We start from the raw sequence: 17,579 nt of genomic DNA on the forward strand, positions 1-17,579 counted from the left end.
TAGTGTGACAATTTTAGGTCCATCTTATTCACCGTTGTCCCTTTAGTGTGAATGGAAGAAGTTTCATTGAAATCGGTGTTATATTTTTTAAGTTATTCAAATTTTAAAGTTTTAATCTATCTCCTAGGGGGGAGGGAGGATAAGGGGTGTTGAGGGGGATGGAGTTGGGGGGAGCGGGAGGAGGGTGGGGGGAGAGGGAAGGGGGAGCAGGGGAGGACAGAGTGCTGCACCAATGCAGGAGAGGTTTGGGCCCAATGGGTCCACTCATTCGCAGTGACATGCTGTCCAAATGTCGTATAAATGTCATTATAGTACCTGCCTCAACTACCTCCTCTGACAACTCGTTCCATACACCCAACACCCTCTGTGTAAAAACTTTGCCCCTCAGTTTTCAATTAAATCTTTCCCCCTCACCAAGTATTATTGGCTATATCACTACTTACTTCGGCTTGGTAAAAATTGTAAATTGTCCCTGGTGCATAGAATTGTGGTAGTGTACGGGGTGATCGCTGGTCAGCACAGACTCGATGGGCTGAAGAGCCTGCCTCCCCGCTGCATCTCTAAATTAAATTAAACTAAACTAAGAATAACTTACAAACAAACTTCACGAGCAGGAGCAGGCTACCGAGACCTTTGTGTCTGTTCCACCATTCATCAAGGTCTTGGCTGATCTATGACCTCAGTGTTGTTTTCCAGCTCTATTCCCATGCCCGTTGATGCTTGCAATGCACAGCAACCTGTTGCTATCAATCATGAATGTACTCAATAGTTGAGCTTTCACACCATTGAACCAGAGAGTCCCAAAGGTTTGGCAATCTGTGTGGAGAAATTTTGCCTCATCTCAATCCTAAATGATTTTTAGTTTAGTTTTCGATATACAGCATAGAGTTCGAGATACATCGGCTTGCCAAGTCCGCGCCGACCATCGATCACCCATTGACATTAGTGCTATGTTATCTCACTTTCGCATCTACTCCCTGCACACTAGAGACAATTTACAGAAGCTAATTGACTTAAAAATCCACACGTCTTTGGGGTGTGGGAGGAAACTGGAGCACCCAGAGAAAACCCACGCAATCATTGGGAGAACGTACAAACACCGGACAGACGGCACCCATAGTCAGGATTGAACCTGGGTGTCCGGTGCTGTGAGGCAGCAACTCTACCACTGTGCCATCCTAAATAGTAAACTTCTTATGCTACAACTTATATTTTCATCCTCTCTCTTCCTACTCCTATCTTCTGACTTGTTCCTTCCTCTTCCATTTCCTTCTGGTGGTCAGGGAGGTTATGTGCTGTGGACCTTCTGGTCTTGTGTAAACTTCAACCTACATCATGCAGGGGGTGCAAATACTTGTTCTGTTCAGATCAGAATCAAATTCGCAGTGACATGCTTTCAGCAGACAGCTGTGGAGGTTGTGGGCAGTTTTGGGACTGATATCTGAGGAGAGATGTGCTGGCGTTGAAGAGGGTCCAGAGGTTGAGCAGAAAGATCCTGGGGATGATTGAGTTAACATATGATGGGCGTTTGACGACACTGGGCTTATACTTGCTGAAAAAATTAGGGGGGATCTCAATGAAACTTACCAAATAATGAAAGGCCTGGAAAGAGTGATGTGGAGAGGATGTTTCCACTAGTGGAAGCGTCTAGGACCAGAGGGCAGAGCCTCAGAATAAAAGAACGTACCTTCAGAAAGGAGATGAGGAGGAATTTCTTTAACCAGAGGGTGGTGAATCTGTGGAATTCATTGCCACAGACGACTGTGGAGGCCGTCATTGGGTATTTCTAAGGCGAATGACAGGTTCTTGATTAGTAAGGGTGTCAAGGGTTATGGGGAGAATGGAGTTGAGAGGAAAAGATAGATCAGCCTTGATTGAATGGTGGAATAGACTTGATGGGCCTAATGGCTTAATTCTGCTCTTCTGATTTATGAACATGAACTTCCTTTCACCATCAACTGGTCAGAAGATGGTGCATATCCTTACAGCCTATTCTTGAATTCCCCATTTGATTCATTAGTTACTACTTCACATTCATGATTCCTGATTCTGATTTCTCCAAATCCAAACACCCTCTGTTTTCTGTACCCTAGATTTGAAGACCTCTTTTAGAACTTAACCTTCCCTTTTATAGAGAGAACAATTGATTCTCATTATTTTACGACCATTTTTCCAACTCATAATATGGAGACCCGAACTGTGCACAGTAACTAATATACCTTTTGTGATTCAGTTTTATCTTTCTCTTTGCCCAGATTTAGATTCCCATGCCTATTACGTCAAAGTAAATAAAGTTGTTAATGTTTTTGGATCACTGTGCTGTGCACACAGACTATTCATTGGCAGGCTGCAAGCAAATCATATATCTCCTCAAAGGTTTCAGAAATCAAGAGGTAAACAGGGGACTTAGACAATAGACAATAGGTGCAGGAGTAGGCTATTCGGCCCTTCGAGCCAGCACCACCATTCAATGTGATCATGGCTGATCATTCTCAATCAGTACCCCGTTCCTGCCTTCTCCCCATACCCCCTGACCCCCTGAGCTCTATCTAGCTCTAAGGAGAATGCAGATGCTGGAATCGTGACTCACCGATTTCCTCCAGTGGTTTGTTTTGTGAACTAAACAGACTCCTTCATGCTCAATCTTTTAGTTTTTAGTTTAGCTTAGCGATGCAGCACCGAAACAACCCTGGTACCCAACCCGTACACTAGCACCATCCTACGCACGAGGGATAATTTGCAATCTTGACCAAAGCCAATTAACCTATAAACCTGCCCGTCTTTGGAATGTGGGAGGAAACCGGAGCACCCGGAGAAAACCCACACGGGCATGGGGAGAACGTACAAATTCCGTACGGACAGCGCCTCATCGTCAGAATTGAACCCGGGTCTGTGGTGCTGAGGCGGGAACTCATCATCATGCCGCCACTGCAATTGTCAAAGTGTTTCTTTTCGATTAGTGGTGCAGTCTGGTTGACAAAAAGCTTACCTTTGAAGGTAGAACAGAATGTTTTTTCTTCTCCATACTGAAGATCTTTTACCCAAATCATGCTTGCATAGGTTTGATTATCTCTACTTATTTTTGAGCGATTAGTCCAGGATAAAACAGCGCTGTCTCTTTCACTGAGACACATGGACCGTAAATTGACGGTAAATATTTTTTTGTTTTGTGTATTATTCTCATGTGTACCAAGGTACAGTGAAAAGCTTTTTTGGTGCGTGCTATCCAGTCAGCAAAAAGACTATACGTGATTACTATCGTCGTCCACAGTGTACAGATACAGGATAAAGGGCAAGGGCACGTGTAGTGCAAGAAAAGCCTAGTAAAGTCCAAATTGAAGACAGACCGAGGGTCTCCAATGAGGTCGATGGGGGGTCAGGACCACTCTCCAGTGGTGCGAGGACGGATCAGTTGCCTGATAACAACTGGGAAGAAACTGTCCCTGAATCTGGAGGCGTGTGTTTTCACACTTTTGTACCGCTTGCCTGATGGGAGAGGGGAGAAAAGATAGTGGGTCCTTGATTATGCTGGTGGCATTGCCGAGGCAGTGTGAAATGTAGATGGAGTTAATGGAAGGGAGGTTGGTTTGCCTGATGGTCTTGTCAACGTCCACAACTCTCTGCAATTTTGTGTGGTCTCGGATGGAGCTGTTCCCAAACCATGATGCAGAAAATTAGCTGTAAAGACGAGTTAACTCATTGGCAAAACAGTACGGATTTTATGTTTGAGATCCAACTGCTGAGAACAAGCCATCAAAAGAAGTAAATACAATGAGGACATCACAAATTGAAATTAATACAAGGTGTAGAAATGTGATAATCAAATGGCCACTGTATGTGTAACCTTGTATGGTTTTTGAAAGGAGCTCATAGTTTTGATTTGTTAAGCTGGACATAAATGTGTTTTAAATTCACAAGTTAATTGCGATTGCATTATTTGCTTTAGCTAATTGTGGTCTGAAGTGATGGCACTTTTTTGATGTTTGACAATTTTATTTAAACCTAGAAATAAAGACGTGAAAGGCTATTTGAAGTTAATCCATTGGCAGTGACAGGCACACGTTGTTTTTGGGTGGAATTCAACCATGGTCAGACTATGTAGAGCAAGATAACAACTATCTTTATTGAATAAAGGGCGGCACGGTGGCGCATCAGTAGAGTTGCTGCCTTTCAGCACTTACAGCGCCAGAGATCTGGGTTCGATCCTGACAACGGGTGCTGTCTGTACGGAATTTTTACATTCTCCCCGTGACCTGCGTGGGTTTTCTCCCAGATCTTCGGTTTCCTACCACACTCCAGACATACAGGTTTGTAGGATAAATTGGCTTGAAGTCAATGTAAAATTGACTCTAGTATGTGTAGGTTAGAGTTAATCTGCGGGGATAGCTGGTCGGTGCGGATACAGTGGGCCGAAGGGCTTGTTTCCATGCTGTATCTCTAAACTAAACTACTCAGGAGCATAGTTAGAACAGACAGCCTGGTGGAAATGTCCAACACTGGAGGCCAGAGCTATAAGGTGGGTTGGGGAAAAATATAATGGGGATGTGTGGGGCAAGGTTTTTTACACAGTGAGTATTGGAGGCCTGGAACGCATTGTGAGGGGAGATGATGGAGGCAGAAACATTAGTCCAGGAGCAAAATAGTACTCTCTCTTTCATTGAGAAACATGGAGCTTTCCAACAGTGAAATGCAGTGTGGTTTTAGGTTGAGTTTATTATTATCATGTGCACCGAGGTACGGTGAAAAGCAGATATTGGCTTTTAACAGGCTTTTAGATAGGCACGTGGAAGTGTGGGGAATAGAGGGATATGGATCATGAACAGGCTGATGAGATGGCCTAATTCTGCTCCTGGAACTTATCAACCATAGTGGAAACAGGCCCTAAAGCCCAACTTGCGCATGCCGACCAATATGCCCCATCTGTACTAGTCCAACATGCCCGCATTTTTTCCGTATCCCTCTAAACCTTACAGTATTTAATAGACACTTTGACGGGTACATGAACAGACAAGGTTCTGACAGGCTTGGCGCAGGCAAGCGAGACTAGTTGGGTTAGGCCACTTGGCCAGCATAAACGGGTTGGGCCGAAGGGCTTGTTTCCATGCTGCGTCGTCCCTCTATATAACTTTGTAAGGCTAAGCATGTAGCAGGCTTAGTGTAATTGTCATGGGAATGTGGATTTCTACCTCATACCTCCTCCCTTGACTTCATCCAGGGACCCTGACCTTCCTTTCAGGTGAGGCAGAGGTTCACTTGCAGAGGTTCCTCCAACCTCATCTACTGTATCCCTGTGCTCCCGGTGTGGACTCGTATATATCTGTGGGACCAAGCGTAGACATGGCGATCGTATCGCTGAACACTTCCGCTCAGTTCACCTAGCCCTGCATGATCTCCTGGTTGCCAAGCATTTTATCTTCTCTTCCCATTCCCATACTGACCTTTCTGTCCTGGGCCTCCTCCACTGTCAGAGTGAGGCCTAATGCCAATGGCAGGAATAGGGCCTCATATTTCTCTTGGGCAGCTTACAACCCAGCAGTATGAATATTGATTTCTCTAAATTCACGTATCTCCTGTATTCCCTTTCTCCCCCACCCTAGACATCCTGCTAGCTCCACTGTTCTCATCCTTGTATCCCTCTTGTTATCACCTCTTCCCCAGCCAACAATGGCCCATTATGGGCTCCACACCTCCTGACGTCATCTGTTGCTGGCCCTGGTTTATTGTGGCCTTTTCTCATCTCCAGTTTGAAAAAAGTTTCCAACCCAAAACGTCACTTATTCCTGTTCCCCAGAGACGCTGCCTGACCCGCTGAGTTCCTCTCGCATTTTGTACCTTTCTTATGGATATCTATCCGTAATTTTAGTTATATCGATGTTTGAGTCAGTAACACTGCAGATATAATACTATATTTTGTGGCTCGATGGTTTAAACAACGTAGTAACCACAATCCAAGGACTCTCATCCACCAACAGAACGTAGACGTTTATAAGATGATTTTATCTTCAACAATTTTACATTGGAATCCGCCTTGATTTTTTCTCTGGAAGTCTCTGGGTTGCATTAATCCAAAATATTTCCTGAAAATCATGCCTGCAGATTTCTAGCACCAGGAACCTAACCGAACAAAACTAATTAACTTGACATCCGCACGGTCACTGTTTTATTGTAGAGATTACATTATAAACTCCGATTGCTATTCAAGATTAATTCTATTTTTCATTTCTATATCCATGTAATAGGAATCGGAGGGGAATGAATCATTTAGATTAAATGGTATTTAGATTATGCTTTTTACACATCAGATTAGATTAAGACGTAGAAAATGCAATTATATGAAAGGAATGCACAAATTCTGCCTAATAGAAATGAATTACTGCAGGAGTTTTTTCCACTATACACTGTTACATTTACATTTATTTCCAATCATCATTGACATGATCTATTACTCTTAAGTGACAAGTATCTTTGCCATAATTCTGCAGACCAGAGACAGGATTTCTTCATTTCTGCATTAAAGGACTAACTTTTTCTAACCTTGGTACATTGTGGAACAGCTTTTGCTAAAGTGTGTCCTTGGTTGGGGGGACATGCCAGAGATGCTGTGAGGAAGTCCTTTAGTTTGATGAAGTCACGTTAGCTTGGCCCTCTCTAGTCAGAGGGTGGTGAATCTGTGGAATTCATTGCCATTGATAATAATAATAATACATTACATTTATATAGCGCTTTTCTAACACTCAAAGACGCTTTACAAGGTTTACTAAGACATAAAAGAAAATAAATAGATAAATGAGTTAACGAAGAGAAAAGGAAAAAGAAGGTGAGGTAACGGTCAGTGATTGAAGGCAGTGCTGAACAGATGAGTCTTCAGTGATGTTTTGAATGTGGTGAGTGAGGAGGAGTCTCTGACGGTTTGGGGTAGTGAGTTCCAGAGGGTGGGAGCAGCGATGGAGAAAACCCTGTCCCCCCATGATCTGAGTTTGGTCCGGATGGGGGGGGGACAGGAGGTTAGCAGCAGCAGAGCGGAGGGTACGGGTGGGAGTGTGTCTGCGGAGGAGGTCAGTCAGGTAGGATGGGGCCAGGTTATGGAGGGCTTTGTATGTCATGAGGAGGATTTTGTACTGGATTCTCTGGGGGATGGGGAGCCAGTGGAGCTTGTAAAGGACGGGGGTGATATGGTCACGGATCGGGGAGTGGGTGAGTAGACGGGCAGCGGAGTTTTGGATGTGTTGGAGTTTGTTGATGATTTTTGAGGGTGAACCATAGAGGAGGCTGTTGCAGTAGTCCAGATGGGAGGTGATGAAGGCGTGGATGAGGGTTTCAGCAGCTGTGGAGGAGAGGGATGGACGGAGACGGGCGATGTTTTTGAGGTGGAAGAAGGCTGTCTTGGTGATGTGTTTGATGTGTTTGTCGAAGGAGAGGGTTTGATCAAGGATGATTCCAAGATTCCGGATGTGAGGGGAGGTGGATACTGGGAAACCATCAATATTGAGGGTGAAGTTGTGGGTGGATTTGGTGAGGGTTTTTGGTCCAATGATGTCCTTAGCAGCCAAGTCATTGGGTATTTTTAAGGCGAAGATTGAAATATTCGTGATTGGTAAAGGTGTCAGGGGCTGTGGGGAGAATGGGGTTGAGAAAGAAAGATGATCAGCCATGATTGAAAGGTGGAGTAGACTTAATAGGCCGAATGGCCAAATTCTGCTTCCAGAACCTATGAATTTATGAACTCATTATGTATCTTATTTCTAATCGTGACGTTCCTAAGGGTCTTGAAGTTCCTTGGAATCTCGTGGGTTTGTGTGTGGTAACATAACTGTAAGTTAGACAGTCTTGTTTAGAGACACAGCATGGAAACAGGTCCTTCGGCCCATTGAGTCCAGGCCAACCATCGATCACCCGTTCACACTAGTTCACATGGATTGGTAGGTTAATAGACCGCACCCGAAGTGATACTCACACCCTGTTTACATTGACAGCACCGAAATAGAGATTGCTGAAAGCCTCAAGTACTTAGGAATAAATATCACCAGCAATTTGTACTGGAGCAGCCATATCAAAGCAATGGCCAAGAAAGTACACCAATGCCTCTACTTCCTTAGAAGACTTAGGAAATTCGGCATGTCCCCAACAACGGGTGTTAAATCCAAAAGTATAACAATTGTGGGTCCGGACAAGAAAAAGAGTTCAGAAAGAGTCTGAAGAAGGTTCCCGACCCGAAACATCGCCTGTTCATTTTCTCCAGAGATGCTGCCTGACCTGCTGAGTTACTCCACCATTTTGTGTCTAATTAGTTTAGTTTAGTTTAGCGACACATCGTGGAAACAGGGCCTTCGGCCCACCAAGTCTGCGCCAACCAGAAATCCCCGTACACTAACACTATCCTGTACACTTGAGACAATTTACAATATTACTGAAGCCAATTAACCTACAAACTTGTACATCTTTGGAGTATGGAAGGAATCCAGAGCACGCAGAAAAAAACCTATGCAGTCACGGGGAGAATGTACAAACTCCATACAGACAACACATGTAGTTAGGATCAAACCCAGGTCTCCAGCACTGCGGGGCAACAACTCTACCGCTGCACCACATGCCGTGCCATCATCCAGCATATCATATCATATATATACAGCCGGAAACAGGCCTTTTCGGCCCACCAAGTCCGTGCCGCCCAGCGATCCCCGCACATTAACACTATCCTACACACACTAGGGACAATTATTTTTAAACATTTACCCAGCCAATTAACCTACATACCTGTACGTCTTTGGAGTGTGGGAGGAAACCGAAGATCTCGGAGAAAACCCACGCAGGTCACGGGGAGAATGTACAAACTCCTTACAGTGCAGCACCCGTAGTCAGGATCGAACCTGAGTCTCCGGCGCTGCATTCGCTGTAAAGCAGCAACTCTACCGCTGCGCTACCGTGCCGTGCTAGCATCTGTAGTTGCATTTTATTACAGAGTACTTTTATCTGTGTTTGTTTGTTCTTTGTGCCCACAGCTGTGCCTTGCCCTCCAGTTGAGAGTGTACACTCAAGGGACATTCTCAGGCGATTTGTTCGTGGATTGGTAAATGAATATGGAACTAAAGTCATGTTGAGTTGCAAACCTGGTTATTACTTACGGGGCCATAAGTTCATTGAGTGTCAAGCAAATGGCACATGGAGTGGATTCAATGAAAAAGCAACTTGTGAAAGTAAGTACAAGATCCATTAAAAAAAAAAATTCCCTCAGGAGGTACTAAGATTCAGTAAATGTTATAAGACGTGTCAATGATTTCATTTAAACAATTATTTAAGGCAAAGCAAGGCCACATTCAAACTGGAGGAACAGCATCTCATATTCCGCTTGGGTAGCTTACAATCCAACGGCATGAACATTGAATTCTCCAACGTTTGACACAAAAAAACTGGAGTAATTCAGTGGGACAGGCAGCATCTTTGGATAGAAGGAATGGGTGACGTTTCTGGTCGAGACCCTTCTTCAGACCCGAAACATCACCGTTCCTTCTATCCAGAGATGCTGCCTGTCGTGCTGAGTTACTCCAGCATTTTGTGTCTATCTCCGGTGTAAACCAGCATCTGCAGTTCCTTCCTACACATTGAATTCTCCAATATTAGGTAATTAACCTACAAAGTAGTACATCCGTGGACTGTGGGAGGAATCCAGAGCACCTGGAGAAAACCCATGCAGTACAAACGTACAAACTCCATACAGACAGCACCCGTAGTCAGGATCGAACCCACTCCTCCCCTTTCTTGAATCCCCTCCCTTGCCCTACCCTGTGTCCCCCCCCCAATCTCGTCTTCGTCTAGCTAGCAGCTGGTACACTTTATCCTGCTTTCCCTCCCTTCCTTTTTTCACCTCCCCCACCATCACCACCATCACCACCATCAAATTAGTCTTTATTTAAACAATTGTACAATATGTTGGCGAGGCCGCATTTGGAATATTGTGTTCAGTTTTCATCGCCCTGCTATAAGAAGGAGGTTATTAAGCTGGAAAACGGGCAGAGAAGATTTACAAGGATGTTACCAGGACTCGAGGGGCCTGAGCTATAGGGAGAGGTTGGACAGATGGGGGCTTTATTCCTTGCTCAGGCAGCTGAGGGGTGATCTTCCAGAGTTGTCGGAAATCATGAAGGGAATAGATAGGGTCAATGAACATCTTTGACCCAGAGTAGGGGGATCAAGAACCAGAGCACATAGGTTTAAGGTGAGAGGGGTAAGATTTAATAGGAACCTGAAGGGCAATCTTTTTCACACAGTGGATGGTGGGTAGAGGGAACGGGCATCTTAGTCGGCATAGGCAAGGTTTGTAGGTTAATTGGCTATTGGTAATATGGTAAATTGTCCCGAGTGTGTAGGATAGTGTAAGTGTAAGGGGGCTGCTGGTCGGCGCGGACTCGGTGGGCCGAAGGGGCCTGTTTCCACGCGCTATCTCTAAACTAAACTGAACTAAATAGGCACAGGTATACAACTTGTATACTCATTACTCTGGCTAATGAAGTGCTGGCTGACATCGTGTAATCTGAAGTAGTATAACAACAAAAAATTAGAATACAATAATATAATAATTGGGCAAGGTAGAGATAAGATTAAGGGGTGGGAACAAGGTGTTACAGTCCATGTGCAGGCAGATTGGATCAGCTGGATTGGGACCATGATCGATGTGAGCAAGGTGGGCTGAAGGGCCTGTTCCTGTGCTGTAATGTTATACGTCCAGGAGTTCACGTGAAAGACTCGGCGATATTCTGGGGATTACGTGTGGATCTGCTGGTCTTTCTGGCAAAGTCAAAGCTGTGATTTCCAAAGCAAGAAGTTTTGATCAGTACTTTTACTGGAGACTTGTCCAGAAGGTACAAACTCGTAAGATCCAGAGCAATTTAGTGCATTGGATCTGAAATTATTTAGATTTTGAACTTTAGAGATGCAGTGCGGAAACAGGCCCTTCGGCCCACTGTGTCCATGCCAACCAGCGATCCCTGAACACTATCTCCAGCCTACACTCTAGGGACAATTTACAGAAGCCAATTAACCTACAAACCTGCACATCTTTGGAGTGTGGGAGGAAACCGGAGCACCCGGACAAAACCCACACAGTCACGGGGAGAACATACAAACGACGTACAGACAGCACCTGTAGTTAGGATCAAAACAATGTCTCTGGTGCTAGGAGGCAGCAACTCTACCACTGTGCCACCATGCTGCTCTTGGTTAGAGGAAACAGAGAGTGATAGTAGCGAGACCTTTTTGTAACTGGGATCCTGCGGCAGTGGTGTAATGTAGGGGTGGGTGTTGGGACCCTTGCCATTTGCTACATTAATGTTCTGGAGCTGAATGTCAGGGCAATGATGAACAATTTTGCAGATGACAGAAGATCGATACTGTGGACGCTAATCTTCATTTGCAGAGCAGTAATGATTAGTTGGTAAGAGAGGCAGAGCAATGATAGATGGAACTTGATCGTGAAGAATGTGAGGTGATGTATTTTTGGGCGGACTAGTATATGCACCATGAATGATAAGGCTCGAGGAAGTAGTGAGGAACAGTGGCACTTGCCTTCATAAGCCTGGACAAAATATAAGACCAGGAGGGTTATGGTACATCTTTATAAAACATCTAAAAAAAAAGTATTTTGACACATTGGCCTTCATGAGAATATTGAGTATAGAAGTTGGGAGGTCATGTTGCAGTGATATGAGAAGTTGGTGAGTGCCCATCTAGGTGAGTGCTTTTGTGTTCAGTTCTGAGCACCATTTTATAGGATGTTGTCAGGACTCGGGGGCCTGAGCTAGAGGGAATGGTTGACTAGGTTGGGACTCTATTCCTTTGAGAGCAGGAGGATGATCGGTGATCTTATAGAGGTGTATAAAATCATGAGAGGAATAAATCGGATAGACACTCTTGCCCAGAGTGGGGAAATAGAGCATCAGAGGATGTGAGTTTAAGGTGACAGGGGAACGATTTAATAGGAACCTATTCACACAGGGGGTGGTGGGTGTATGGAACGAGTAGCCGGAAGAGCTAGTTGAGGCAGATACTATCGCAACATTTGAGAAACATTTAGACAGGTAGATAGATGGGTCAGGTTTGGAGGGGTATGAGCCAAACATGGCTGGGTGGGACTAGTGTAGAAGGGACATGTTGGTCGGTGTGGGCAAGTTGGGCCGAAGGGCTGTATCCACGCTGTTTGAATCTCTGGGACTATCTCTCTCTCTCTCTCGCTCTCTCTCTCTGTGTGTTAATGCACATCTCGATATTGAATACAAAGTTATGTGCTTAGATCGGGTATACAATGAGAAAGCTATCTTTCCAGCTGGAATGTTTATAAAAGACGGCACAGTGGCACAGTGTAATAACTGCTGCCTTACAGTGCTACAGAGCCGGGTTCGATCCTGAATGCGGGTGCTGTCTGTACAAAGTTTGCCCGTGCTCCCCATGCCCTGCGTGAGTCTTTAACGGGATCTCCGGTTTCCTCCCACACTTCAAAGACGTACAGGTTTCTAGGTTGATTGGCTTGGTATAATTGTGAATTGTTCCTGATGTGTGTAGGATAGTGTTAATGTGGGGGGATCGCTGGTCGGCGTGACTCCGTGGGCTGAATGGCCTGTTTCCGTGTTGTATCTCTAAACTAAACTAAAATGTTCGTGGTGACAGATAGATTTAGAGAGGATTTGGTGAGGAACATTTTTAACTCAGAGATTTGTTGAAACCTGCCTCAAGCAATGGTGGAGAAGGATCCTTGAAACATTTCAGAAGTACTTGAATTGAGTACGAAACATTGGTTGAATAGTTTGATCTTGACTCAAAAACAAATAATTTAGTTTGGTTTAGTTTACTTTAGAGATACAGTGTGGAAACAGGCCCTTCAGACCACCAAGTCCACGCTGACCAGTAATTCCCATACACTAGCACTAACATTAGGGACAATTTACAATCTTTACCGAAGCCAATTAACCTACAAACTTGCATGTAATTGGAATGTGGGAGGAAACGGGAGCACCCGGAGAAAACTCACACAGTCAGAGAACGTACAGACTCCGTACAGACAGCACCCGTAATCAGGGTTTGAACCCAGGTCTCTGGCGCTGTGAGGCAGCAACTCTACTGCTGCGCCACCGTGCCACACAAACGTAACAAAAGAAAATGTTTGAAGCGGTTCCAACAATGTATGTCGACTGAGAAAGACTTTTGACACATGTGTCAAAGCCTTTTTCGGTTGACAAAGTTTAAGATTCTGGTCAAATACCCTGCATTAAACCAGGAAGACAGAAAAGCAATCCCTTCATTAATTCAATTACTTCGTTTAATCATTATGCTTTTAATTAATTTAGGGTAGCTCAACATAATTTTTTTTAAATCTTGTTGCTAATTTTGTTTTAATTAACTGAATTGATTCAGTTTTTAGTGTCTGTATCAAAGCTTCTACACTTTATTCAAAAAGCCTTTGAAAACAGGTACTTGTCAACAGGGAAATGCAAAGTGCTGGAGTAACTCAATTCAACAAGCATCTCTGGAGAACATGGGTAGGTGACGTTTCGGGTCGGGACCCTTCCTCAGACTCTTGTCAACAGGCCCTCAGTGCTTCCTGGTGAGGACCCTCAGGATTCACCAACTGATCCGCTCTCAGCCCTCAGTCCCCATTGCCTCATCCTCACCATGGGCCTCTAGGACCATTCCACGTCCTATCCCAACAGGAAGGTCTCCAGGTTCTCCCTTGAACGGAGACCCGACTAGCTCACACTCTCCTCCAGCCTGACGGAGGGTGTCCTGACTCTCAACAACCTCTCCCTGGGCTGCCTTCACTTTCTCCAAGTTAAGGTTGTGGCACTCACATGGGCCCCGCTAAACTTGCCTTTTCGTTGGTTCCTTCCTTGTTCCAAATGTACGCTGGCACCGTCCCGCAACTTTTTCTCTGCTGCATCGACGACCGCCTTGGGTCTGCCTCCTGAACCCGTGCAGAACTTATCCAAATCATTAACTTCACCACTAACTTCCACCCTGCCCTCAAAATTCATCCGGACTATCTCTGACACCCCTCTCCCCTTTCTTGCTATCTCTGCCTGCATCGCAAATGGACAGATAATCGACTGACATCTGCTCAAAATCCAATCAAATCACATTTATCTGAAGAAGAATATATTTATCTGGAGAAAGAGAAACTGGAAATATCTGGAGACCAAATATCTGGTCTGAAGAAGGGTCTCGACCGGACACGTCACCCATTTCTTCTCTATGCCTGTCCCGCTGAGTTACTCCAGCACTTTGTGTTTATCTGGACTGCACTTCCTCCCACCCTTCCCCTTGTAAAGATGCTATCCCCTACTCTTAATTTCTTCCTTTCGGCTGCATCTGCTCCCAGGATAAGGCTTTCCATTCTAGGACATCCGAGATGTCATCGTTCTTTAATAAACGTACCCCCCCCCCCCCCCCCCCCCACCCGCTCTCATAGATGGAACCCTCACCTGTGTCTCCTCTGTGTCCCATAGTTCCGCTCTCGCTCCCCCTTCCCCCAGACGGAACAAGGATAAAGTTCCCATGGCCCTCACCTCTCACCCCACCAGTTTCTGCACCATACACATCATCCTCCTCCGACATTTCCCTCATCTCCAACGTGATCCCAGCACCATTCACATTTACCAATCTCCAACCCTTTCTGTCTTCCACAGAGCCAACACCCTCTGCAACTCATTGGCTCCATCCCTTCCCACCCAAACCAGTACTTCCAACTGTAGGAGACGTAACACCTGCTTCTATATCTCCTCCCTCACCTGCATACAAGGACCCCGACAGCCTTTCTAGGTTAGACAGAGGTTCACATGCACGTCCTCGAACCACATCTAAGGTATCCGGTTTCCCCAGTGTGGCTTCCTGTACATCAGCGAGACTAAGTGTGGACTCTGTGACCGTTTCACCAGACACTTGCACCAAGCCATATGGGATCTCCAGATCGCTAACCATGTTAACTCCCCTTCCAGGTTCCCAAGTTGACTTCTGCTGGAGTTCTTTGAGGAAGTTGATAGCAGGACAGACAGAGGGGAGGCTGTAGATGGTGTTTACCTAGATTTTCAGAAGGCCTTCGATAAGGTGCCACACGTCATGCTGCTAGGGAAGATGAGAGCCCATGGTATCAAGGGGCAGATACCAGCATGGGTAGCGGGTTGGCTGGATGGCAGAAGACAAAGAGCGGTAATAAAAGGGGCTGGTGACTAGCGGAGTTTCACAAGTCAGTGGAGGTCGGTGCTGGGGCTGCTTCTCTTCACGTTGTATATTAATCATTTGGATAAGTGGGATTGAAGGCTTTGTGGCCAAGTTTGCAGATGATGCTAAGATAGGTAGAGGGGCAGGCATTGTAGAGGAAGCAAGGACACTGCAGAAGGACTGGACAGGTTAGGTGAGTGTGCAGAGAAGTGGCAGATGAAATTCAGTATAGCAAAGTGCAGAGTCATGCATTTTTGTAATAAAAATAAAGACGTAGATTATTTTCTAAATGGAGAGAGAATCCAGAAATCAGATGCGCAAAGGGACTTGGGAGTGCTGGTGCAGGACTCCCAAAAAATTGATTTGCAAGTCAAATCAGTAGAAAGGAAGGCAATTCAATGCTAGCTACGGTGGCGCAGCGGTAGAGTTGCTGCCTCACAGCGCCAGAGATCCGGGAGACTACGAGTGCTGTCTGAACGGAGTTCACACGTTCTCCTCGTGACCTGCGTGGGTTTTCTTTGGGATCTCCAGTTTCCTCCCACTTTCCAAAGACGTACAGGTTTGTAGGTTAATTGGCTTCGGTAAAATTGTAAATTGTCCCTAACGTGGAGGATAGTGTTATTGTTGTGCGGGGATTGCTGGTCGGCATGGACTCGGTTGGTGGAAGGACCTGTTTCTGCGCTGTATATCTAAACTAAACTAAACTGAACTTGCAACTAAATCAATAGAAAGGTGCACCTTCAACAGAAGATGCAAGGAGAAAAGTATCAGCCCTGAATATGCCTCTGAAAAATAGCTTAGCATTCAGATTACAATCTTTGTTTTCATTTTGGTGAGCAAGATTGAAGAACTTACTGCCGCCACCTAATGTCCTGTATTGCCATTAGTTATTTGCTTGTTCAGCATTTGTTAAATAAATTGATTTTAGGCAATGCCTGATGATATTGCAGTGTTCTACCAGATATTAGCTGTAAGATTGAAAAACTGCAGAAGCAAAGGACATTTCAAACGAACTAAAGTAATTCACTTTGACCTTGTTCGGTTTGTTATTCTGGGCATGTCATTACCAGGTTATCTGGATATTATGGCCAGTGAAGAAGTTGCTAAGGCCATTAGAGTTTAAACTTTTTTGCTTTTTCATTCATTTGTTCTTTGTACCTTTTCATATCTCTCGTTTCCCTCTCCCATGACCGTCAGTCCGAAGAGGGGTCTCGACCCGAAACGTCACCTATTCCTCTCCTCCAGTGATGCTGCCTGTCCCGCTGAGTGACTAGAGCTTTTAGTGTCCATCTTCAGTGTAAACCAGCATCAGCAATTCCTTCCCACACAAACAGAGTTAAAGAGTAGGATTACTTTAGTTATAGTTTTGGTTTTGGTTTCAGTTTAGTTTAATTTAGAGATACAGCATGGAAACAGGCCCTTCGACCCACCATCCACGACGACCAGCGATCACCCCGTGTACTAGTTCTATCCTACATACAGGGAACAATTTATAGAAGCTGAATAACCTACAAACCTGCACGTCCTTCGAATGTGGGAGGAAACCGGAGCACCCGGAGAAAACCCACGCGTTCACTGGGGAGATCGTACAAACTCCGTGCTGCCAGCTCCCGTGGTCAGGATTGAACCTGGGTATACCATTGCGCTACTGTGCCCCCCTACGTTATTTTGAGTATTCTACAAATTGGATAAAGTTGACATTCCACTGAAGGCACAAGAGGTTTGCAAATACAACACTTCTCACTAATCATGTGGTTAGTACTGTGAAGGAAATAAACTTCATGACTGAAAAACTATTTCTTTGATTTGTTTCTTTCCCCAAGTCCCAAGCACATTCAAGTTAAAAATCCATTTACTTGAACTCAATAACAGGAAATTACCTGGAATGCAGCTCTGTTAGTAGAGAATCAAAATTAGGCTCTGAGGGTTAAATAAAAGATCAATGAATGTACATCTGAAATATTATTAATATCACCACAGGTGGCTCTGTCTGACCATGAGATAAGACCTAGAGAAAATTAAAACATGTTTATTGACACTGAATCTTAATTTTATGGATTTATCTTTAAACAGTTATCTCGTGTGGTGATCTTCCTTTCCCGCCGAATGGGAATAAGATCGGCACGTTGCAGACATATGGGGCCACAGCAATCTTCACATGTAACACTGGGTACACGCTGGCTGGATCTCACGTTCGAGAGTGTCAAGTGAATGGACTGTGGAGCGGAGTGGAAACCAGATGCCTGGGTACGTAGCATGCACTCTTCAAAAACCTCCAATTAAAGCACATCAGCTCCAACTTGCAGCAATAGTCTCTACCCAACATGAAAAGTACAAGAGAACTTTGGATTCAGTTTTAGTTTAGTTTAGTAATACAG

The 17,579-nt window shown here is 44.9% G+C and overlaps 1 protein-coding gene across 1 annotated transcript in view; it reads left to right on the top strand.

Annotated features, from left to right (window-relative positions):
* Positions 1-17,579, top strand: part of LOC144593406 (CUB and sushi domain-containing protein 1-like) — a 1,892,487-nt gene that overhangs the window by 1,732,481 nt on the left and 142,427 nt on the right. Inside the window, exons 51-52 of the mRNA XM_078398909.1 lie at positions 9,000-9,194; positions 17,275-17,448. Coding sequence (XP_078255035.1) covers positions 9,000-9,194; positions 17,275-17,448 — 369 coding nt within the window. The remainder of the gene's footprint in view (positions 1-8,999; positions 9,195-17,274; positions 17,449-17,579) is intronic.

This window comes from Rhinoraja longicauda, chromosome 5 (genome assembly GCF_053455715.1).
Source record: "Rhinoraja longicauda isolate Sanriku21f chromosome 5, sRhiLon1.1, whole genome shotgun sequence".
NCBI lineage: Eukaryota > Metazoa > Chordata > Chondrichthyes > Rajiformes > Arhynchobatidae > Rhinoraja > Rhinoraja longicauda.